This window comes from Haematobia irritans, chromosome 3 (genome assembly GCF_050003625.1).
Source record: "Haematobia irritans isolate KBUSLIRL chromosome 3, ASM5000362v1, whole genome shotgun sequence".
Classification (NCBI taxonomy): Eukaryota; Metazoa; Arthropoda; class Insecta; order Diptera; family Muscidae; genus Haematobia; species Haematobia irritans.
In genome coordinates, this window is record NC_134399.1 from 62117462 (window position 1) to 62143843 (window position 26382).

Consider the following 26382-nt stretch of genomic DNA (forward strand, 5'->3'; position numbering starts at 1 on the left):
AAAAAAGATATAAATTGTTGGTATTTCTTTAGCATATGGTAATGGAAGCGGGCTTGAATTGATCATTATATTAACTGATGTAGCCAATTTGTGCTTAAATTATTTATTTGGCATTTATAATCGAGCTAAGCTAGTCTGAAGGATTCTTTATTTTTCCCTACACATTACCCAAGTAAATAATTTTGTATGAAAAAATTTAAATAAAAAATTAGTTTCAATGGCGTTTACATCCCGATGAATATATTAAATCTCAAATATACGAACATCGCATGAGGAAAAAAAGTCGTATGAAAAACTCATATTAGGATCTCAGACCAGTTCACCAATTCAATTTTCATCTCAACGATGAGGGACCTCATGTGTGTGGGCTTTCATCTTTGTCAACTCGTTATTCTTTAACGAAAGGTACACGCAAAGAAGGAACCCAGCAGCGGAATCTTAGATGCTTTCTCATTTACACTGCAACTATAAGTGCTTCTCAAAGATTCGAATGTCATGCACATTTCGCTTCTACAAGCAGGCAATTTTACATGCCTCAAAGAGAGCATTTTTACACATACTCAAAATGTTGCTGCGCATGTCATTAATAATATCAAAACATATTAAAATGTGGAACATGTATATCCCATAATTGCATGCGAAAAAGTTTAGTCCATATGTTCTTAGCAAGTAACATTAAAATTTCCCTATGTTTCTTGCCTACAAAATTAGGAAAAATATAGATAAGCTCAGAAAACATCAGAAAAATCTTTTATTTGGAAAACTTTACTTTTCGAGTTTTCGACTTTTTCAAAATATAAGAATGGAGATTCAGAGTATATATGTATATATGTATATCTATGTATGTCGAATTTTCGACCATTTTCTTTAAAATTCGATTTTGCAAAATGATCATAAGTCCATTGGTAGAATTTGTGTATTACAAAAAGTCGACTTCGACATTTTGATTAATCGAATAGATCGCATACGATGTGGCTGATCCCTCTCACTTCTTCCCTTACTGTACATAAGAAAGTAAAGGGTTACATGTTTACGGGAGCTTTATATAAATCTGAACCGATTTCAACCAAATTTTGCATGAATAGCTAGAATGTACCCCCTGCTCAAAATTTCATGTTTATTGGTGTAAAACTTTGGCCTCTGTAGTCACATGAGGATATATCGGGTGAAAGATAAATATCTGAACCGATTTCTTCTAACACCAATAGGGTCTCACTCTGGCCGAAAATACATATTTGTACCGAATAGGACTAAAACTGCGACCTAGAATTTGATTACAAAAATGTGTTCACAGGCAGACGGATATGGGCCGCTCGAAAGAGATACACTGCAAAAATATTGTTGTGAGACCAATGATTTCTCTGATATACCGTTTTTTCCTTATCCAAAAGTCGATAAAATTGTCAATGTTATAATTAAGAGATTCGAATTTAATAATATAATATGGTTGCGACAAACATGTTACATGTTCCCCATTCTAAAAATAACATTTTTCTCTTGAAACATAATTGAGGTGATCATATTCCTTCTCTGCTTATATACAAATTAACCGCTACAAAGCATATTCGGCAAATCGCGCCAGGGATCTTAATCTGGAATAAAAATTTGACTTCTAAATGACAAAAAAAAAATGGCCCGCCATATGGCGAATCAAATGCCGCAGGACGTATTCCTGCTAGCATTCGCTTATGTCATTGCGACAGCGATTGTTTTCATAGACGAGATAATTATAAATTATCTAGACGAACTCTGCCCGCATCGCTGCGCCTTTCCTTCAGCTGTTGTTGATTTCTCTTCAAGTGGTGCCACTCATAGTACTAGTAGCCGTACGTCTACGTACGTCCTACTTGTAAAAGAGGATTCACTCAGGGCAGAGTTTCATCTTTTGTGTTTGTAATTTTTTATAAAATATGGATGAAAATTCTAATAAAATGTGAATTCCCTGGATCACTTTCAATAATGCTAACAGTAAATTTTCTTAATTCTAACAGTAAAAGTTATGCATAAATATTAACATGGACCGCTTGTGATGTTAACAAACCAAAAATAAACTGGAGTACTCTTTTAAAGTGTAGGGCCAAGGGAAGTCCTCTTTATGGCACCATAAAAGAAGTACTCCCAATGGCTTCTACAAGTCCTTTGTATTTCAAATCGGAGAACTTCGTAAATCGGAGGGATGCGAACTTCGTAAATCGCAGGGATGCGTATATACAGACATAGGGTAAATATGCAGATGTAAAATGGTCTGAAAATGTTTTGTTAATATTCTTAAGAAAAAGTCGAGGAGAGTATGGTCGCTTCACACCCAATTATTTTAAAACTCGTTGGACCATCCTCCATATTTCCTGTGAATTTCAAGCGCGTTTTGTCAAGCGGTGGTATCCCTCTACTCAACAAACCAGAAAAATTGTTTTCTGTTAAATAAATCTGAGAAAGTAGATATTTAACAGTTCCTAAATATTGAACAGATTTGGTCGTGGCTTCAATCCCAGTTTTGACGAAACGCCAAAAATTGTATATAAAGGGACCTCCTTTAAAGGGTGATACGGTCAAAATTTGGTCAATATAAACTTGACGTATTTCTTTCAATTCTGCGTTTAAAAAACCTGAACACCCCCCATTTTGAAGGTGTGTGTGTAGAATGTTGCTCCTATTTTGATTTTGGAATTCACTCTTCAGTTGTAAAAATGCCGTCCAAGCAAGAAGAGCAGCGTATCAAAATTTTGCACGCGCATTGCGAAAATCCGAGCTACTCGCACGCAAAATCGCTAAAAGTTGCCAAATCAACCGTTACAAATGTAATTAAAGTGTTTGGGGAACGTTTGTCGACAGCCAGGAAGTCTGGATCGGGGGAAAATCGAAAACCGGAAGCCGCTGAGACGACAAAGAGAGTTGCCGGTAGTTTCAAGCGAAACCCTAACCTCTCGCTCCGAGATGCCGCAAATAAGCTGGGTGTATCGTCTACAACCGCGCATCGAGCCAAAAAACGAGCCGGACTATCGACTTACAAGAAGGTAGTGACTCCAAATCGCGATGATAAACAAAATACGATCCCGGAGGCTGTACACGACAATGGACGACGAAACCTACGTCAAAGCCGACTACAAGCAGCTTCCGGGACAGGAGTTCTATACGACAAAAGGAAGGGGAAAGGTAGCAGATATTTTCAAGCACATAAAACTGTCAAAGTTCGCAAAGAAATATCTGGTTTGGCAAGTCATATGTACCTGTGGCTTGAAAAGCAGCATTTTCATAGCTTCCAGGACTCTCAACCAAGAAATTTACGTGAAAGAGTATTTGAATAAACGTCTGCTGCCTTTCCTGAAGAAACACGGTTGTTCCGTACTGTTTTGGCCGGATTTGGCATCTTGCCATTACGTTAAAAAGGCCACACGCAAAAAAATAATTCTTTCCTCCCAAACGAAATTTTAGACAAACAAAGTTCGTTTCTCATTTGCTTTTCGTTGAAAGGAAGTGTATTTGGAAGAAAAGTATATTTTTTTGTGATAAACGTTTATTCTTTTCCAGGATGTAAAAACAATTTCATAAAGACTAACTCAAAAAATTTTTTTTCTGGCTAATTGCATTTTCCCTCACATCTTTCCCACTTCCACGAAGTTTTTTAGTTCTTAGAACCTTTTTCTGTAACACAAACAATGTAGAAGGAATTATACGATTTTATACATTTAAATTTTTTTTTTACCTTTCAATTTGCAATTTGTAAGCCAACACACTATCCACTGAGCCATGTAGCCGTTATTGTCATCAATAGATAATTACCCATATAACTAAGTTATATTTATATAGCATAGATTGCGGCGCCCACGAGCCGATTAAACAAAGTTTATTTAACAGAAAAATACATTTAGTTGGGCACCGTGGAGCAGTGGTTGCTACGTCTGACTTGCATGTCAAGGGTCGTGGGTTCGATCCCTGCTTCGACCAAAGGTTTTTTTTTTACATATATTCCAGATATGATCGGAAGACTCCGAAAAAATTTTCAACATTACATTCTACTATATTAAATTTTTACTATGAACTGTAAAATGTGTCTTATTAAAGACCTAAATTTAGAAAAGAACAGTGTTTGATATAAACGAAATGGACTGTGTTGTTGGTTCAAAAATATTTTTTTTATTGAAAAAATAAAAATTTTGTAACAAACGAATTTTTTGGTGATAAAAGTTCAACATTTTCAAAGAAATTCAAAAAACTCTAACAAAAGAAAAACGTTTTCGGTACACGTTTTCCAAACGTTTTTTTTCTTTGCGTGCATGGAGTGGTACGCCGCCAACAACGTGCAGGTGGTTCCCAAGGACAAGAACCCTCCCAACACGCCAGAGCTCCGCCCAATTGAGAAATACTGGGCTATTGTCAAGCGGAACCTAAAGAAGACCAAAAAAAACTGCTAAGGACGAGCAGCAGTTCAAGGCAAACTGGCTTTCTGCGGCGAAGAAGGTGGACAAGGTGGCTGTACAAAATCTGATGGCAGGTGTCAAGCGTGAGGCCCGGCAATTCGGATTTGGAAAAGCGACAGCCTAACTGAATATTGGTCCTGAATTTTCTACTAATTGAACTTGAAAAAGAAATTTAATTAGATTTTTTAAATAAACGATTTCACCGATTTACACGCGTTTTCCCTTGACCAAATTTTGACCGTATCATCCTTTATATAAGAAAAAGCGATAAGAATCACAACACGTTACGTAACCTATCCTAAAGTTTTCAAGACATTAAAAAAGATGTCAGTATATATGACGGGTATACCTATTCATAACCCCATTTGCAAGAATGAGCGATTTACTGCAATAAGAAGTACTTGCTCCATGATTCAAGCTGATATCACTATTCGTACATAGTTAAATCGACCAATTTGCTGTTAAAATGTGTTTGACATTTTAACATTTAATATATTGAAAGCCAGTATTGAAAGCCAATCAATCGGTTTTAGCCAAAAGCGACAGTTGACAAAACGAGTTATAAGTCCACGAAGAGTTCTAAAATATGCAAAATATTGATTATTGAATCTATTGTTTGTTCGAGTTTTAAATCCATAAAGTTTCGAATAACTTAGCTTTCAGACTTTGCAAAGAGTCTATTTATCGTTGTGCATCGTTTACCATTTATTTTTCTGTTGTTCTCATGAAATTGCAATATTTTCCTGTATTGAAAAATAAATATTGCAATTTCATCGATAATCGATTTTGACGAACAACTCTACTTAAATAAATAATTTAAGTAGAGTTTAAATCCCAGGAGGAGCTTAAAAATTGCAAATTATTGAGTCGACTATTTGGACTAAGTACGATTAGTTCAAAAAGTAATTGCTCGAAATTTAGATTCCCAACATGAATTACGGTATAAGGATAATTTATATATTTATAATTTTTTTTATGTCAAAGTAATACTCAAGTAAGGTGAGTAATAAAAGTAAGTTTTTTCAGTTATTACAATGATTATTATCCATACTGAATTGTAATTCAAAAGAAACACCTCATCAATTCAAGCCCGTCTGAATCTGGGATCCATATATAAATGCTATATGAATAAATTATCAAAAATAATTTAAATTATATTTATAAATTTGTTAAAGGACCTTTTATAACAAATAAAAGTAACTACTACTTCTACTCTTTGTATATAACAAAAAAAAAAAAACTTCATTATAACTACTATTTTCGCTTAATTACTACAAAAATAACTTTTATGTTTTTTTTTCAACATTTTTCTCTTTGTTCCAATTCTTAATGTTTTTTTTTCGTTTTGCTAATCCAAATATATATTTCTTTCAACATAATATGAATTCTTACTGCTTCTTTCATATTGTGATTGTCTTTTTTGTCCCTGTAAATTTTTTTCTTACTATTTTTATCTTAACTAATTCGACTAAAATATTCTTATAAAACATACAACAAAACAAAATTTGTTTAATTTGTTTACTCACAAATTTCTTTGTGATAATATGAAAATTTTGTCAAATTTCTTTTTTTATTCTAAACTTTTCTTTCTCTCTTTCTCCCTTCTGAATCGTATAGCACCTGGTTCAGTACATGGACATCATCATCACACATCTTTGCGCGAGCAATTACAATTTACAACTGCCATCCCACAGTCGACTGCTAATAACGCACCGGGCGCACCTCGATCCATATTCAACAGATTGGGTATAAGAAAACCATCGTTATTGAGCCTCAGCAGCCCCAATCCAGTACCTGGAGGGGGAGGGGCAGCAGCGCGTACATTTTCACTTGACGATCTGTTACGACCGCCTCCCCGACGTAAGATTAGGCTAAATTCCAAATTGAAAAATTAAATTGAATTGAATCAAAAAAAAAACCAAAACAAGCAAACGCAAATTTAAAAGAAAAAAATCACAAATTGCAAAAATATTTAAAAAAAAAATCACAAATATCCAAGAAAAAATGCGTTAGCAAACAATTAACAGAAAACTCTTTCAAATCCTTTGGAAATTAAATTTGACCACTTCCGTTTCCATCCACATATGTTTCTCTGTTTCTCTATCTATCTTACTCTCTCCCTCTCTATTTTGTATAATTTCAATCCACTCTCTTAACGAACTTGAATTTACCTTTTATTTGATTCTCAACATTCAAATGTCCTCTGTTTGTGAAACACCCTGTTGTCTCAAAAGATTCCTCCACTCTGTGTGTTCTTCTCTGTGTGGCTCTTTACAAATACCCTTTAATTTATCCAATATATACATATATATCTATGTGTGTGCGTGCGTATCTCTTTATCTCACCGACCTTTTAATAACTTTTCCCCTTGTGTAAAATTGAAGTATTGTTAAAAAAAACTAATTTACTCATATTCTAAATCCTCACCTCTAAAGTAAATAAAATTAAAAATATTTTTTTTCACAAAATTCTCGATGTTGTGTTCACATAAATATATAGAATCTATACAAAAAAAACTTAATAACAATAAAGATATAAATATTTTTTTTTTTAGTTTCACATAAACTTGTACAGTCACACAAAAATATTTAACCAATGCAACAACCCCTAGCAAAGCAATAATAATTGTGAATATAAACAATCAAATACTTTCCCTAAATTATTTATGCAAATCAAACTACTGCAAAATTTATGATTAATTTAAGTCCAATAGCACATACAAAAATTGATAAATTTATGACATAATGTTTTAAATAGTTTTCGAGAAAAGAAGTCAGAGAAGTCTTAATCTTCCAATTAGGAGGACATTCAAAAACGAATCCAAACTCTATTTCCTCACTTAGTTTCGATTTATTTCTCGACGTTAATTTAAAGTAGAGGCTTTAATCTAAATCAACCATAAACATTTTCCTTATTGGCGAGCACTAAAATGCTTTTTTATAAAATTCTTTAAAAATAAAAGAAGAATACAAAATTTTGAGACCATTTTTATACTGTATGTGTCTAGTAAATGAACATTCATATCTTTTCGGGTTCTTTTTTTGTATTTTTGTCCACACCTCGTGAGGTATTAAAGGCCAAATAGCGCTTATTTTCGTAAAATCATTTTGTCACAATTCAAGAATCAAGTTTTCAGAACAAACTCATGTATCTCTTGAAGTAATTGAGGTAGGTCCTCAAAATTAAAAATTTTGTTCTAAATGCTTTTAGTACAAGTAAAAATAGAAGAAATATTAAAGCTTTTAACATTAGGTTTATTTCGGTAGTGAAAGGGTTCACCGAAAATATCGATAGATTAAAAATTGCAAGCAAATCGGATGAAAATGGCGGCTACCATGCCCTCAAGAAGTCAACTTGGGAGAGTGGTCTATATGTTGGCTATATCAAAACACGGACCAATATAGACCAAATTTGGCACATCTTCTTATGGTCCTAAAACGCCTCTAGATAACCAATTTCATGAAAGTCCGATAAAAATAGCTGGGTCTCTATGCTCAAGAAGCTTCCATATAAACCGGTGGATTAGTTTATAAGTCACTGTATATAGTTTACAAGTGACCGATATAGTCCATCTTCGAACTTGACTGCCTAATGCAAAATTTATTGAAGGCTGTAGCGTTATTACAACAGATAGGCAGCCAAATAGCCGGATAGACGGATATTGTTATATCGTCTTAGAATTTATCCATGATCATAGTCGGAAATCGATATTTCGATGTGTTACAAACGGAACAACAAACTTATTATACCCCCATCACCACCTTATGGTGATGAGTATAAAACAATGATAAATATAAAATGCTATGATGAAAAATTCCCAGGAATCCCCTCACTTAGTTCCCAGGAAAGCAGGAACAAAAATATGGCAAAATACCGGGATCTTGCTCACGGGAAAACCCCTAGGTGCCACTGCACCTAACCTAATTGGAAACTCTACTTTTGACTACTTTTATGGGAAAAGAAAAATAAAACTAATACGCGCTCACGTTTAAATTAATGGACTACTCAGCAAAACAATTTGGAAGTTCTTCTCAAGGCACAACTTTAAAAGAACTTCCAAAATTGCCCTCCCAAAGATGTTCTTTATTTTAACTGCACAGGAAGTTCATTTGAGTCTTTTTTTTACACCCTGTTACAAGTTAGTGCATATGTTTGCAACACCCAGCAGGAGATGAGATAGACACATGGTGTCTTTGGCAAAAATGCTCAGGGTGGGCTCCTGAGTCGATATAGCCATGTCCGTCAGTCCGTGAACACATTTTGTAATCAAAGTCTATATCGCAGTTTTAGTCCAATCGACTTCAAATTTGGCACAAGTATGTGTTTTAGCTCAGAATAGAACCCTATTGATTTTGGAAGAAATCGGTTCAGATTTAGATATAGCTCCCATATATATATTGCGCCCGATATGGACTTATATGGCCCCACAAGCCAGAGAAACAAGAAAAACAATTAGTACTATATTCAAGTGTGCCAAATTTTATTGAAATCGGTTCAGATTTAGATATAGCTTCCATATATATTTTTCGCCCGATATGGACTAATACGGTCCTAGAAGCCAGAGTTTTGGCCCAAATCGGTTGAAATTTTGCACTAGGAGTTCAATTAGTAGTGCTGTCAAGTGTGCCAAATTTTATTGAAATCGGTTCAGATTTAGATATATCTCCCATATATATTTTTCGCCAAATTTACACTTATATGACCACAGTGGCCAATCTTTTACTCCGATTTAATTGAAATTTTGCACAGGGAGTAGAATTGGCATTGTAGCTATGCGTGCCAAATTTGGTTGAAATCGGTTCAGATTTAGATATAGCTCCCATATATAGCTTTCGTCCGATTTACACTCATATGACTACAGAGGCCAATTTTTTGCTCCTATTTAGTTGAAATTTTGCACAGGGAGTAGAATTAGCATTGTTGCTGTGCGTGCCAAATTTGGTTGAAATCGGTTCAGATTTGGATATAGCCTCCATATATATGTTTTTCTGATTTCGACAAAAATGGTAAAAATACCAACATTTTTTAGTCGAAAAGTTGTAAAAATTACTCTAGTTTTCCTAAACTTCTAATACATATATATCGAGCGATAAATCATAAATAAACTTTTGCAAAGTTTCCTTAAAATTGCTTCAGATTTAAATGTTTCCCATATTTATACCCTGCTCCACACTATGGAACAGGGTATTATAAGTTAGTGCATATGTTTGCAACACCCAGAAGGAGACGAGATAGACACATGGTGTCTTTGGCAAAAATGCTCAGGGTGGGCTCCTGAGTCGATATAGCGATGTCCGTCTGTCCCTCTGTCCGTGAACATATTTTTGTAATCAAAGTCTAGGTCACAGTTTTAGTCCAATCGACTTCAAATTCGGCACAAGTATGTGTTTTGGCTCAGAATAGATCCCTATTGATTTTGGAAGAAATCGGTTCAGATTTAGATATAGCTCCCATATATATATTTCGCCCGATATGGACTAATACGGTCCCAGAAGCCAGAGTTTTACCCCAGTTTGGTTGAAATTTTGCACAGGGAGTAGAATTAGCATTGTGGCTATGCGTGCCAAATTAGGTTGAAATCGGTTCAGATTTAGATATAGCTCCCATATATAGCTTTCGCCCGATTTACACTCATATGACCACAGAGGCCAATTTTTTGCTCCGATTTAGTTGAAATTTTGCACAGGGAGTAGAATTAGCATTGTAGCTATGCGTGCCAGATTTGGTTGAAATCGGTTCAGATTTAGATATAGCTCCAATATATAGCTTTCGGCCGATTTACACTCATATGACCACAGAGGCAAATTTTTTGCTCCGATTTAGTTGAAATTTTGCACAGGGAGTAGAATTAGCATTGTTGCTATGCGTGCCAAATTTGGTTGAAATCGGTTCAGATTTAGATATAGCTCCCATATATAGCTTTCGCCCGATTTACACTCATATAACCACAGAGGCAAATTTTTAACTCCGATTTAGTTGAAATTTTGCACAGGGAGTAGAATTAGCATTGTTGCTATGCGTTGCTATAGCGATGTCCGTCTGTCCCTCTGTCCGTGAACATATTTTTGTAATCAAAGTCTAGGTCACAGTTTTAGTCCAATCGACTTCAAATTCGGCACAAGTATGTGTTTTGGCTCAGAATAGATCCCTATTGATTTTGGAAGAAATCGGTTCAGATTTAGATATAGCTCCCATATATATATTTCGCCCGATATGGACTAATACGGTCCCAGAAGCCAGAGTTTTACCCCAGTTTGGTTGAAATTTTGCACAGGGAGTAGAATTAGCATTGTGGCTATGCGTGCCAAATTAGGTTGAAATCGGTTCAGATTTAGATATAGCTCCCATATATAGCTTTCGCCCGATTTACACTCATATGACCACAGAGGCCAATTTTTTGCTCCGATTTAGTTGAAATTTTGCACAGGGAGTAGAATTAGCATTGTAGCTATGCGTGCCAGATTTGGTTGAAATCGGTTCAGATTTAGATATAGCTCCCACATATATGTTTTTCTGATTTCGACAAAAATGGTCAAAATACCAACATTTTCCTTGTAAAATCGCCACTGCTTAGTCGAAAAGTTGTAAAAATGACTCTAATTTTCCTAAACTTCTAATACATATATATCGAGCGATAAATCATAAATAAACTTTTTCGAAGTTTCCTTAAAATTGCTTCAGATTTAAACGTTTCCCATATTTTTTTACTAACATTGTGTTCCACCCTAGTGCATTAGCCGACTTAAATTTTGAGTCTATAGATTTTGTAGAAGTCTATCAAATTCTGTCCAAATCGAATGATATTTAAATGTATGTATTTGGGACAAACCTTTATATATAGCATCCAACACATTTGACGGATGTGATATGGTATCGAAAATTTAGATCTACTAAGTGGTGCAGGGTATAATATAGTCGGCCCCGCCCGACTTTAGACTTTCCTTACTTGTTTTTTAGTTAAAAATGGCTTCGACCAAACCTTTTCGTATATCTTCATGGTTTCCCATAGAACGGAAGTCCTCCATTTCAACAGCCGTTGCACTGAATTTCCATCACTTCTTTAGGTGTGATCCGAATTCAATGTTTTGGATGTAGATTAAAAAATTCTGTAATATTTTGTCAAATAAATAATTATTATATTTTTTTTAGAATTTTTAATGGATTCTAACGCTTGTCGGAAACGTTTGACCTCAAATATTTTCAAAAATGCACAATTTTTTCAAATTGGATTTAGCATTTTTTTCGACAAAATTTAAATGATTTGTACCATTATATGAATTCTTACTCTGTTTTTAACTTATTTGAAACAAAAAAAGTTAAAATTACCCATTTACGGCCATTTTCATGTAGCTCCGTTAGGCTTTAACTGCCAGTTGACAGAAAATAAATTGCAAATATCTTCTCTCCAGTTAACTTTAACTGAAAAAGTTTCGTCAGTTAAGTTCCTAACTGGCATATGGAATATATATGCAAGATGACAGCTTCGTCCATAATACGGTTTAAAAGTTGGTTAGTTAACGGAACCCTAATGGAGCTTTATGAAAATGGCGGTTAAAGTATGAAAAAAAAACAAGTTATAAAAAATTGAATTAAAAGAACTTCCTTAAAATAAAGAACATCATTGGGAGTGAATCTTCTGGATATGCTTTTAAAGTTGTGCCTTTGGAAGAACTTCCAAATTTTTTTGCTGGGTTATGTTTATGCTTCTCCTTATTTTTCCGTTTTGTCATCATATTTGTCCGTGCAGTGTAAGGGCAAAACTTGATCGAACACACAACAAATAAGCGAACCTCTATCGTAGTGTTTATCCGACCGTGTAAGGTCCGCTTTAGGTAATGGCTAAGAATGAATTTTACCTCTCAACGGTCTCGTGCACTTTTCAAGTAAATTGGTTCATAACGATGAGGCCCTCCCTCTATCACAAAATCAATGGGATACCAAGTTTTTACCACAACACAAACCTTTTCTGCAAGCTTTACTCAATTTGTTTCTACCTTTTCTAAGTGGCCGGTGTTAATTGTGAAACGATAATTGTTTAACTTAGCTTCATATTTTTTATTCACGCAAAAATATAAAATATCTTAATACAATTAATAAACAATACGAATATTTTTTTAATGTTTTAACCAATGTGCTATTGGACTATTGAAAATCAACTCCACGAAATTTTAACCAATAATTTAACCATTCAAGTATTTGTGAAACATGAAGAAAGTGGAAACCCTATTCCTATTGATTTTTGGTTTTCCAGCCGTCGCTCCCTCATAGTGTACAAAATATTTCTAAAGATATCTCTCAATTCCACAATGCACTAGCAAATGTTACCCCCGCTTTATACCGTAGACCCTTTCTCCCCAGCCTATCGACACTGTTGATAAAAACTTTATAAGACAATAAAATATCAGCAACACTTTGCACTCAAAACCTGTACAAATAAATTTGGCTTTTGGCACATGCTTAAATAATTGTCCCCCAACCTGGTAGATACCCCAGAATTATTAACACACACCAAAATACATTCAATATTAAGATATACCAAATAATTGAGTCCATTTGTCGAAATTTCACTTATTGGCTTATTAGAAAAGAAAATTTATAAAGGTAAGGTAATGTTTATTTCAATTTATTATACAGGACACACATATTGAAAGACCATTGGAGTTAAAATCAGGCATCGAACAATGCTTGGTGTCGCAAACGCATTATCGTAAATTTCAACAAACTAATATCCGGACTGTGTATACAGCGCAACGCAAAGCTTTATGAAATTATTGTTTGAAATTTGTGGACGATAAAACATTTTAGTTCTGTTATTCTTGTTAACTGTTTTGGTCAATATGTCCAAGGGCAATATATGCAACATCACATTAGAGGAATTTATATCTATTTTTTTTTTCTTTTGTTTTAATTGAGGCTTCAATAAGCACAGACACCACTCCATGATCTTCTTTAATGGTCTCTCTTCTTTCGGTCTTGAAGATTGGACCATTTGATAATTTTTTCCCGACTACTATATACCTTCTATAGGAATAGCAAAACCTGTTCATAGAAACACTTCACATTATAGCTGATAGAACTTCGTATTCAATAAATAATCTCTTCATAAATCTGACCCCATGTTGTCCGCTTGAAACCAATTTTAAATAAATAATTGTAGGTAGATAGATAGATATTGCAATCTCTCCAGTGTCTTTAGTAAAAATGAGGATAAGCATATTAAGCGGTAAATACCGATTTATAGCTAGTTTTATACATACTTCCAGTTTTGCGGTACTTTTGTGCCACCGAATGGCGTTTAATATATGTCCCTTTTGTCAGACGGTGTCACTTTTTCATTTCGTTAATTTTCACTATAATAAAAGGCGGTTTTTTAAGAGCTATTGGAAACTTATACAAGTATATACGCCCGTAATTTCGGCCAGGCCAAATCTTATGTACCCTCCACCAGGGCTGTGGAGTAGAGACAATTTTGCTCGACTCCGACTCCAGCATTTCTTATTAGCCTCGACTCCACCGTGGTGCAATGGTTAGCATGCCCGCCTTGCATACAAAAGGTCGTGGGTTCGATTCCTGCTTCGACCGAACACCAAAAAGTTTTTCAGCGGTGGATTATCCCACCTCAGTAATGTTGGTGACATTTCTGAGGGTTTCAAAACTTCTCTAAGTGGTTTCACTGCAATGTGGAACGCCGTTCGGACTCGGCTATAAAAAGGAGGTCCCTTGTCATTGAGCTTAACATGGAATGGGGCAGCACTCAGTGATAAGAGAGAAGTTCATCAATGTGGTATCACAATGGACTGAATAGTCTAAGTGAGCCTGATACATCGGGCTGCCACCTAACCTAACCTAACCTAGCCTCGACTCCGACTCCGGAGTCGACTCCAGGTGGTGTACCTAAATCTCAGTATTCCAATTGTAATTTCAAGGTATAGTGTCCCAAAAATTGACCGATATAAGTACTCTATTTTGCCATATATGTTTATATGTACAAAAGAACTCTAATTTTAAATTTTGATACGACTCGACGGCAAACCTCAGCATTTTAGGGATGTAACTCTACATTTTAATTTCAGCCCAATAAATTAAAATACGACACAAGAAATATATAGAGACCACATCCAAATATGGGTAGATAACAACAATATCCAGAATATGAATTTATAAAAACACAAAATTTCAAAAAATAATTAGGATTCCAGATGTTTAAGAAGTAAAATCCTGGTATTGGTTTATATAGGCATTTTATAAAAAAAATAAATCTATATAAAAAAGAAAAATACACAAAAATTGAAATGTCGGATTAATCACATTGAAAGTTTAGATGTTAAAAAATGTAATGTGTCGGATATATAAAACAAACATAAACTGTTATAAATTAGGACAGGCGGAATTTTAAATAACCACTACCATACAACAGATGACAGGAAGAGCTGGACAGTTACAAATATTGTTTCTATAGAATTAAAATGGCGAAACATCGATTTATAAATGGTTTATCAGTTATGGACATTAGAGGCCATTAATTTAATGTAAAGAATTTCGAGTGACATTGATGAAACAAACTTTCTCCCAAAAGTCCGCCTCAGATGGCACGTTGGCAGAGGTTTAATTTAAAATTACAGCTTCTAAGGACATCGGGTATACATGGAGATTTCTCAAATAATTATCTCCATATACAAAATCTGGGCCGATGTGAAATTTCCGCATTTATTAATGGATCTCAAATAACTCAAAATTTCTGACAAATCTTATGAAAATTTTAGACTGGGAAAAATTTCTTAAAACAAATCGGAGATGGTTTTATATGTAGGTGCTATATCACAAAATTGTTCGGTATGACCCATCTTCGAACTCAACATGCCTGCCAAAGATTCAGAACTTTAGGCTCTACTGCTATATTTCCTTAAAATTGTACCTTTATCAAGAGTATATATAGGCTTAAAAATTTATAGTTTAATATGTTAAAAATAGACTATACAATTGATCAATTCAGCCCATATTCTAGTAAAACCTACTCTTTATATCACCGTTTAATTTCACCCATATAAATACACTTTGAATGGCCTGAAATAAAGTACTTCGTTGTTCGATTAAAAACCCCAATCGAATCTAATTTGTCGAAATATTTCTTTTGCTACAAAGATATGAAGTGTTTTTCAAATTTTGTTTCGCCGGAGTCGAGCAAAATTTATACGACTCCGGCTCCGACTCCAGCAAAATCTTCAGACTCCGACTCCAAGACTCCGACTCCGGCTCCGATCCCACAGTTCTGCTCTCCACCATGGATTGCGTAGAAACTTCTACTAAAGACTGTCATCCACTATCGAATTACTTGAGTTGCGGTAAAACTTACCAATGACAAGTTATCTTAAAACTTCCTTAATACCGTCTTCTAAATTGTAAGTTAGTCCATACGGGGGATATATTAAACAAAAAACAAGGCCGATTAAATACGTATGTAATTCAGTTTGATAAAATTTTCTATAGAAATAAAATGTTGACAACATTTTCTGTGGAAATAAAATTTTGACAAAATTTTCTATAGAAATAAAATTTTGACAAAATTTTCTACAGAAATAAAATTTTGACAAAACTTTCTATAGTAATAAAATGTTGACAAAATATTCTATAGAAATAAAATTTTGGTAGATTACTTTTGGCGATATGGTCCAAGTTTTGTGTGATTGGCCATGGGCTATATATAACTATAGACCGATATGGACCAATTTAAGCATAGCTTTTAGCGGCCATATACTAGCGCAATGTACCAAATTTCAACCGAATCGGATGAATTTTGCTCCTCCAAGAGGTTTCGGAGGTCAAATCTGGGGATTGGTTTATATGGGGGCTACATATAATTATGGACCGATATGGACCAATTCCTGCATGGTTGTACCAAATTTCAACCGAATCGGACGAATTTTGCTCTTCCACGAGGCTCCGGAGGTCAAATCTGGGGATCGGTTTATATGGGGGCTATATATAATTATGGACCGATTTCGACCAATTTTTGCAATTTCTGATGGACTGACGGACATGCTTAGATACTAACACCACGTACCAAATTTCAACCGAATCGGACGAATTTGCTCTTCCGCGAGGCTCCGGAGGTCAAATCTGGGGATCGGTTTATATGGGGGCTATATATAATTATGGACCGATTTCGACCAATTTTTGCAATATCTGATGGACTGACGGACATGCTTAGATTGACTCAGAATTTCACCACGACCCAGAATATATATACTTTATGGGGTCTTAGGGCAATATTTCGATGTGTTACAAACGGAATGACAAAGTTAATATACCCCCGTCCTATAGGGTAGGGTATACAAAGACCGATTAAATACGTATATAATTCAGTTCTTGACCGGTATATGTATAAAGAAATCTACAAATAATTACGAACCGATATGAACGCGGTAAATAGAGAGCCAGGATTGAAATACGGGGGTCGCTTTATATAGGGGCTATATACAATTATGAACCTATATGGACCAATTTTTGTGATTGGGGATCGGTTTGTCTGAGGGCTATATATGACTATAGACCGATATGGACCAAGTTTGGCATGGTTGTCATGGGCCACATACTAACACAATGTACCAAATTTCAACCGAATCGGATGAATTTTTCTCTTCCAAGAGGCTACAAAATTTGCTCCTCCAAGAGGCTCCGGAGTTCAAATCTGGGGATATAATTATAGACCGATATATACCAATTTTTGTATCGTTGTTAGAGACCATATACTAACACCACGTACCGAATTTCAACCGGATGGGGGCTATGTAAAATTATGGACTGATATGGACCAATTTTTACATGGTTGTTAGAGACCATCAACACGCAACATCACGTACAAAATTTCAACCGGATCGGATGAAATTTGCTTCTCTAAGAGGCTCCACAAGCCAAATCTGGGGGTCGGTTTATATGGTGGCTATGCGTAAGAGAGGTCCAATATGGCCCATTTGCAATACCATCCGACCTACATCAATAACAACTACTTATTCCTAGTTTCAAATCGATAGCTTGTTTCGTTTGGAAGTTAGCGTGATTTCAACAGACGGACATGACTCAGAATTTCACCACGATCCAGAATATATATACTTTATGGGGGAGATAAGTTCACCAATGTGGTATCATAATGGACTGAATAGTCTAAGCGAGCCTGATACATCGGGCTGTCACCTAACCTAACCTAACCTAACCTAACCTAACCTAACATAACCTAACCTAACCTAACCTAACCTAACCTAACCCAACCTATGGTGGAGGGTATAAAAATAGCACATAAAATAAAATTGTGGAATATTCTTTGCAACATTTCGGACGGTATCTTGTCTGTAAAGGTGTGAGCTTTAACATAGACCCACAAAAATCGTCTAAAGGCCTTAAATCGCACGATCTAAGCTGCCAATGGATGTCACATGCCACTGCTGTGTGGCATGTGACATCGTTTTGTGGAAACCACATGTCATGCAAATCAAGCTCTTCCATTTTGGCAAAAAATTTACTATCATTTCACCATTCACAGTTACGTTACGATTCATATCATCTTTGAAGAAGTACGGCCCAATGATGCCACCAAGCAATAAACCGCTCCAAACTAGTTACCAACTGTATTGGTAACTTTGGCAATGCTTCTACACACAAAAAAATTTCACGAAAATTTTTCCAATTAAAATTTTAATTGAGTTTTAAAAATATTCAATTAAAAATTTAATTGATTCAACAAATTTTTTAATTGAAACAAAAATCAATCACAAAAATAATAGTATCAATTAATTTTTTAATTGGATCAAATAACTTTTTAATTGACCTTCAATTAATTTTTTAATTGATACTATCATTTCTGTAATTGAAGACATTTCAATTAAAAATTAATTGGATCAATTAATTTCGTGATTGAATCAGAAAATTTTTTTTGTGTGTAGTTGACCGTCAATCCAAAATGAGCTTCGTCGCTGAGCACAATCATTCACGTTATGAACTTTTGTAACAGAGCAAGCGTTGTTCGTTTTTAAGATGGTTAAATTATTGACTAAAGATGTTTGAAATTAAACACGAAACGTGCGTCGGCAGCTTAAACCTGTGTTTCCAAGAAGATAATAGCTAAAAAATCACCCCTTAGTTTTTCTACATTTGTGAAAAAATTTCATTTTTTATCATAATGTCTTGAGTGGAAGTGTGTAACGCCTAAAAGTATGCAGAGAAAATTTTATAGTAGACAAACCGGATTAAATTTCAATGAATGGTTTGTAATAAAATGGGAATAAATGGAATTGTTAGATTAGTAAATATCAATAACGAAAATCAAAAGTTATTTCACAATTCTATGCAGATCACTGTGATAAAAATGAGCTTAATTGTAACGCTTCAGTTATAAATAAGTGCACCACTATTTGTGTCGCCTTTTTTGCTAGTAACACTTTTAGTGCCACTTCTAAGAGTCAAAATTTGTTGTAATAGAAGTGCAATGGTCACCAAACACGAAAATATTTAAAAATGTTCCTGGTCGTTTGTGTTCTAGCTAATAAATTTAAAAACCTGTCTTCCCTTGCCCGTGCCATTGTTTCTATTTTTGTAGATGATGGGCACATATATGGGAGCCACCGTGGTGCAATGTTGGTGGGTTCAAACCCAGTTTCAGTAGAACACCAAGTCTATCTAGACTATCCCCTTCATGTAATACGGATGAAATTTGTGAGTGTTTCAAAGCGTATCTAAGTGGTTTCACTGCAATGTGGAACGCCGTTCGGACTTGGCTATAAAAAGGAGGTCCCTTGCCATTGAGCTCAATATGGAACCGGGCAGCACTCCGGGCAGAGAGAAGTTCACCGCTGTGGTATCACAATGGATTGAATAGTCTAAGTGAGCCTGAAATATCGGTATATTAGGTATTAGGTATAGTGGCACCTAACCTTACCTAACCATGGGTAATCCAATTTCAACCATTGAGGAACAACGTATTAATCTAATTAAGGTCAACGAAACACTGACACTTTTGCGTACCTTGACCTTATTTCTTTGGGATTATTTGAAGGAAAATGTGTATTTGGATAATCCAGTGCAAATTCAAGAGCCAAAGGATGATATAAATCAGTATATTAACAGCATAGAATCTTACAAAGGCCTCAACGTCATCGAAAATTTGGACCAATTGGGGAATATGTGCTCCAGAGGCCATTTGTGTGATATATTTTTCATACATAATGGAACCATACCATATTATTTCTTATAGAAATTTTCTTTTCCAGGCACAATCTAAAATGTTTGCTGACTAAATTAAATTTGACAAAACCTGAATAAGACATGTTTTTTCAACACTAATGAAATAAACAATACCGACCTAAACTTAAACGTTATCATAAAACCCTAATATTTGAATAATTGAAGTCTTTTCCAACAATGAAAACTGAACATGACCCTAATCCTAATTCGAAACTCAGTTTTCATTCAAAATTTCAAGCTATAGTAATGACTTTTCTATTTGTGATAACGGAAAATATTTCAAAATTTCCAAATCCGAAGACAACCCCACAACGGACTCACTGCCCTTTTAAGCTATATCTCATTTCTTTACCACAAAATATGTAAAATTACATAATTTTATGTAGAATTTACCTTGTGTTGGAAAATTGTAAAATGTTGCCTTTCCCATATCTTAAATTTTAGAATGCAAACATAAAATGTTGTAAATAAAATATTAAAAAAAAAAAATACAGAAACAAAGAAATAATTTTTAATTGGATAAATGCTTTAGTTGCACATAAGCTTATCCCTAGCAAATAAACTGAAGAACAAAAAAACTTACACAGACTTTTTTCATGAAAGAGAATATTTTAGGAAAATTTTATGAGAAAAGAAAAAATTATGTGCATCTTCAATAAATATAGAAATTAATTAATAATATCTTTTTTAATTGAATTTATACAACAACAAATACTAAATAAAAAAATGATTTTTTAAGGAATACTTTTGTGGCTGCTGGTGGGCGAATTTATAACTATACTAAATGAATAAAAAAAAACATTTTTAATATTTAATAGTATTTATGTGTCAATGTTATGTCTATGTTAATCCATTGAATGTGAATGCAATTGACAAATGATTTTGTTTTAATTATTATTATTTTTTTTTATTATTGGTTGTGCATGATTTTTACTATCATTTAAATTTGTAGTTGCTCATATGCATGTATTAGACAACAAAATTGATTTTTATTTTATAGACACTGTTATTTAAGCTCACAAAAGGAATGCATTAATGTTGGTTTTTATACATATTTATAATCTGCCATTAAGATTTAAATGTTTCAAATTGCGATATATGGCGATTATTTGCTGAGTAAATGGTGAGTACATGAACTTATTAATAGGGACAACCGATTATATGGCCCACCTCTTGTTGGGAGTTTTCATTCTAAATTTTTACGATAAACACCTTTTTCTGATTATAATTTTAGAAATCGTAATAAGAATAATAATTTCGGGATAGTAATGAGAATGAAGAAGTAGACTTTTTGAGTTTCGACTTTACGATTTTTAATGTCGATTTTTGGACATTTTAAAAAGTCGACATACAACTTTTGCAATTGTTGAAAAGTTAAATTTTAAAGTCGCTACTTTCGGGGTTTAAATTTGTAAACAATAATAAACGGATGAAAGTTGACCAGGCCAAATCTTATATACCTGCCGCAATGGACAAAGTACAAAAGTTATACTTTTGTTCCTAATGTTGTCTATTACATTGTAAGTTAGAGTCTATGTTATACCTCACTCCGTCGAAGCAGGGATCGAACCCAGGACCCTTGGCATGCAAGGCGAACGTACCAACCACTGATCCACGCCGCCACCGTGGTGCAATGGAGCCACCGTGGTGCAATGGTTAGCATGCCCACCTTGCATACACAAGGTCGTGGGTTCGATTCCTGCTACGACCGAACACCAAAAAGTTTTTCAGCGGTGGAGTATCCCACCTCAGTAATGCTGGTGACATTTCTGAGGGTTTCAAAGCTTCTCTAAGTGGTTTCACTGGAATGAGGAACGCCGTTCGGACTCGGCTATAAAAAGGAGGTCACTTGTCATTGAGCTTAACAAGGAATCGGGCAGCACTCAGTGATAAGAGAGAAGTTCACCACTGTGGTATCACAATGGACTGAATAGTCTAAGTGAGCCTGATACATCGGGCTGCCACATAACCTAACCTAACCTATACCTCACTCACATTACACTTCCCAAAATCCACTCGTAACTGGATGTCAATTCTCAGTTGCCTCAAGGGATTTAAAATTCTCTTTTAGTAGACTTCGAGCCTAATGTGTATGAGGCATTAGATAAAAACAACTATATACGGTATTAAGTTCACTCAGGCCGAATGGTAAATATCCACCACAATTAACCATAGTTTCCTTTCAAAATTCTTCGTCGTAACGGATTCCTTGAAAATATATAGAATTTCAGTGAGTTTGATGGCAGATACATTCCTAAGGAGTTCGGTTCAACTAGTACGTTTTCCGAAGTTAAATCGAAAGTTTCTACATATTGAGACTACATCAGATTTCGGATTTATAAGAACAATTTTGATTGAGTTTTAGAGAAATCTTAATCTACTCGTCTAAGCGTGCAAAAAAGTCCGATGAAAAAACGCCTTTCATATGATTTTAAATTTAAATTCCATAGATGTTTACCCGCATTTCTCGAACGAGCTCGATAGCTCTGATAAAAATTGCGATTTCCAGGAGCTCAAGAAGTCAAAACGGGATATCGGTCTATATGGGGGCTATACTATAACATGGACCAATATGCACAATATTCGGCACACCTATTTGTGGACCTAAAGTACCTACAGAGTTCGAGCAATTTGTAAAAGTCCACGATGTCAAATCGGGAGATCGGTTTATATGGGAACTATACAAAGCCTGTTCCGATACACACCACATTTGGAACAACTACTCGTGGACCTAAAAATACCTGGAGATTTTAAATTTCATGCAAATCGGATAAAAATTGCGGTGTGTAGCAGAGAACGGCTGCGATCTACCGCAACCGACCAGTGTATTTAGTAAACATCAACATTTGCAATCTTAAAACACCAATTGGTAAAAAAAATTCAACCACCCATATCCAATGCAACCGACGACTCTCGGTGTTTGTTAGTCTGAGTGTTGGTCTCTCAAAAACACCGTAGTAAAGCAATCACACAAATTGGTTACCCATATCTCAGCAGTTTGGTATTCTCTTATTTGGTACATTCTCAATTCTCTTGAACTAATGCCAACTGCTAGTAATTGTTGTTGTTGAGTGCAATCACGCTTAAGTGCCAACCTCGTTTTTTGTTTACCGAGCGTTGTTACGATGTCGATTGGTTTAAGATTGCAAGACACTGCATACGAACATTGTTATTTACTAGTAGTGTTTTTATTCTCGCATTTGTATCAATGTAACATAAAAGATCGCATGGTAATTGGTGTCCTACTCACTGGATGCAGGCTTATTTGTATTTTATTTTAATAATAAAGTATAAATAACATAAATATTTTAGCAATTAGACTCAACAGATATTTTTTTATTAGGCAAAAAAGGTGGTAAACATGCACTCGGCTTTGCTCCCCACTGTATATAGAAATATGGACGGAAATCATGAATCTGATTTCGGCAAGCAGGTTATATTTGACGAGAAAATAACATTTTAGTGGCAAACATGTTACATGGTCACCATACAAAAATAACATTTTGCTCTTAAAGCATGTTTGAGGTGATCATATTCCTTCTATGCGTGCAGTCAGCTCAATATATACCTGGCTTACAAAATTTCAACGAGATCGCATAAAAGATAAAAGATCCCAGCAAAAAAAAATTGGAAGTTGTTCCACAAACATTTCATCAATTTTTTTATACTTCCGATGCAGACCTTTTGGATAAGTCCACAAAATGTTCTTTTAAAGCGCATCCCGCGATCCCCTATCAATTTTTTCCACTTCCGATGCAGTCCTTTCGGACAAGTCTTAGAAAGTACGGAATTAGGCCATTTTGAGTGAAAATTTTAAGTTTTGGACACTTAAATTTCGCAAAGAAGACCAGAAAATCAATAAAAATTTAAAATAATAATAATAAATTCATCCGGCTGGTATTTGAACCTGTGCCGTTTGACTTTTTCACTTCAATGGAAGTTCTTTTGATAAGGTTTTGCAAACTACTATAATTTTTAATGTCAAAAAAAAAAAACAAAAAACAAAATAAAAACTATGTATAACATAAAAAAATAATTTTTTACAAAAATATTTAATAAAAAATTCCGCTGGTGAGATTTGAACAAGCATTTTTTATTTTGTCATTCATAATAATAAAGAACATCTGAGGAAGTAGTCAGAAATAAAACCGAAAGATCTATAACAGATCAATAGGAATATCTCTCGTTTAACGCATAGATAATACTACAAACGGACTGATACAAAGTGTTTCTAATTCAAACGACACAGTTTTTTGTGAAAATATTCAAGGCACTGTTTATCTTAAATTGACTAGCATTAGCCACATCATTTATCCTTTACCATACAACTTTTATAATCAACATTAATTGCATTCCTAGTATGTGAGAGTCATTATTTTTATTATTTCTTAGTAATGTGGATGCCATTTTGTTTTTATTCATTTTGCATGACTTAGATAAATGTAATTGATAGAAATTATTACCTAAATTAGCTGAACACCAAAATAATCCTAGTTTGCCTATCCTTAGATGCTCTAGTATACCATCTGTACTCAATAGTCTAAAACAAGCATTTATCTACAATGCAAATAGAACGAATCTCACCCAAAAAACAAACCCAAAAACTGTCATTGAAAATCTTTGTTTTAGTTCCTTCCTTTCGATGTTTAAATATAATTTCGAAATTTAATAAAATAACAAAATAGATAGACAAAAAACATTGTTACTTGATTGTATTGATTAATCACTATTTTCCCAAAAAAAAATTAATTACAATTTTTCTGTTTCGTTTTTTTTTCTATTCTTCTTTACATCACAAATTTCTCTACAGGTTCACCGTCACCTCGCAAAAAGCGCAACAATTCAACCCCAGTGAAGAAAAATGCTGCCGAAAAAAAACAAATACTGCAACAGCTGGTTTCACCTGCTGCCCAAACCGCTAAGCCAAAAATGAATTTGGGCGAATTGATTTCATTGTCTGAGAATCGTTTATTGACCAGTACCATCGATTCAGAGAGTGATCAAAAGGAGACCACATTTTCGGAAAATACCGGATCACTAACATCAGCCACTGTAGAGCGGGCAATTAATGATCCCAAATTGGAGAAGAAAGTAACTTTTGCCAGATTGCTAAATAAAGTTTCAGCTGAAATGAGTTCAGGATCAGAGGTATTTAGATAAAGATTGTTGGTTTCTTTTTTGTTGGTATTAAGATGTTATTACTAAGAAGAATATAAAATGGATGAATATCGTTGTTAATACATTTATTTTCGTTGCTTATAAAATTTACACCACATCAATGCGAATAAGGCAAATTTTTGAAAACTTACGTTTCACATTTTCACTTCAATTGAAACCGTTTACATTACAAACGAAAGAAATTGAAATTTTTTCATTTCAAGGGAAATTTTATCATTGACTCAGAATTTTCGTTTTGTTTAATTTTTTTTTTTTGTTTATTTGGTTAATGTACTATCGTTTAACGTGGATTGTATTGATCAAAAAATTTAATTTGTAATGAAAACCAACTCAATTTCAATACCGATTTATTTGATTCAAAAAGTGATTCATTAGGTTTGATAAAATTTCCTTTACCAAGTTGAATTTAAACGCTATTTAAGAAATCTTTAAAACAAAAAAATATTCATATAATCTCATGTGTAGAAAATTTTATTTATGCAAAGGTATGTATACAATATTTTTATAATATTAAATTGAGCCGACGGGCTTTTTGGGCAGCAAATAAATCAATGACTTCTTCAGTCGGCACATTTATTCGGCGATGAACCGACATTAATGCCAATCCATTGAGACTACTCTCACCAGTCGAATTTCTAAGATACGTCTTTAATCTCTTCATTTTTGAAAATGAACGTTCGGAGGAGCACGTAGTAACTGCAGGGATGGAAAATGCAGTACTAAAGTACTTTTTTCAATACTTTTTCACCCCGGTCAGTACCGTAGTACCCCCGCGAATGATTTAGTACCTTTTGTGTAGACATTTTTGAGTTGATATCCGATTTATGGTACAATAGCTTTGACAAAATATTTTAATATTTTGAGAAAGTCTTTATCAACCTTATTTGCTAATAGTCTTTTACAAATATTGCAAAACAGACATGTTCATGTGGGAAGAAAATCTCAATTTTGTAAAAGATATAGTCAAAAACAGGATTTTATTGAACTTCAAGAATGTTTTAGTCGAAAAAAGAATGCGATTCTATATTCTCAATTTTTTATTTCAGTAAAAAATGTTGTCTAAATTTTATTTCTATATAGAATTTTTGCAAAATTTTATTTTTATAGATAATTTTGTCAAAATTTTATTTCAATTGAAAATTTTGTAAAAATGTTATTTCTATAGGATATTTTTGCAAAACTTTATTTCTATAGAATTTTTTGCAAAATTTTATTTCCCTTCGTTTTGTTTTGTTATTGTTGGTTTTGTTCTTAAAGCATTGTTGTTGTTTTTTTATTGCAGCTTAAAACCTTACATTGACTAAACTACAAGTGTAGCTTAACCAACAGAGGAAAAGAATGTTTGTCAAATTTATTTGGGCAAAGCCCAAAAAAGGTTTTTGTATGAAAATTTTTTCAAAATTTTATTTTCTTTAAAATTCAGTCTCTTGACAATAATCTTCCAGTGAAATTTTTGTTGAAATTTAGTAAAAAGTACCTTTCCGCTCAAAAAATACCTTTTTTGTACTTTCTTAAAAATTGTATTTTCCATCCCTGAGTTACTGGCAAAGTG

General features: G+C 34.1%; 1 protein-coding gene across 1 annotated transcript in view; it reads left to right on the plus strand.

Moving 5' to 3' along the window:
- LOC142232130 (uncharacterized) overlaps positions 1-26382 on the plus strand; it is an 825742-nt gene that overhangs the window by 774440 nt on the left and 24920 nt on the right. The window contains exons 23-24 of the mRNA XM_075302843.1: positions 6036-6278; positions 24463-24800. Coding sequence (XP_075158958.1) covers positions 6036-6278; positions 24463-24800 — 581 coding nt within the window. The remainder of the gene's footprint in view (positions 1-6035; positions 6279-24462; positions 24801-26382) is intronic.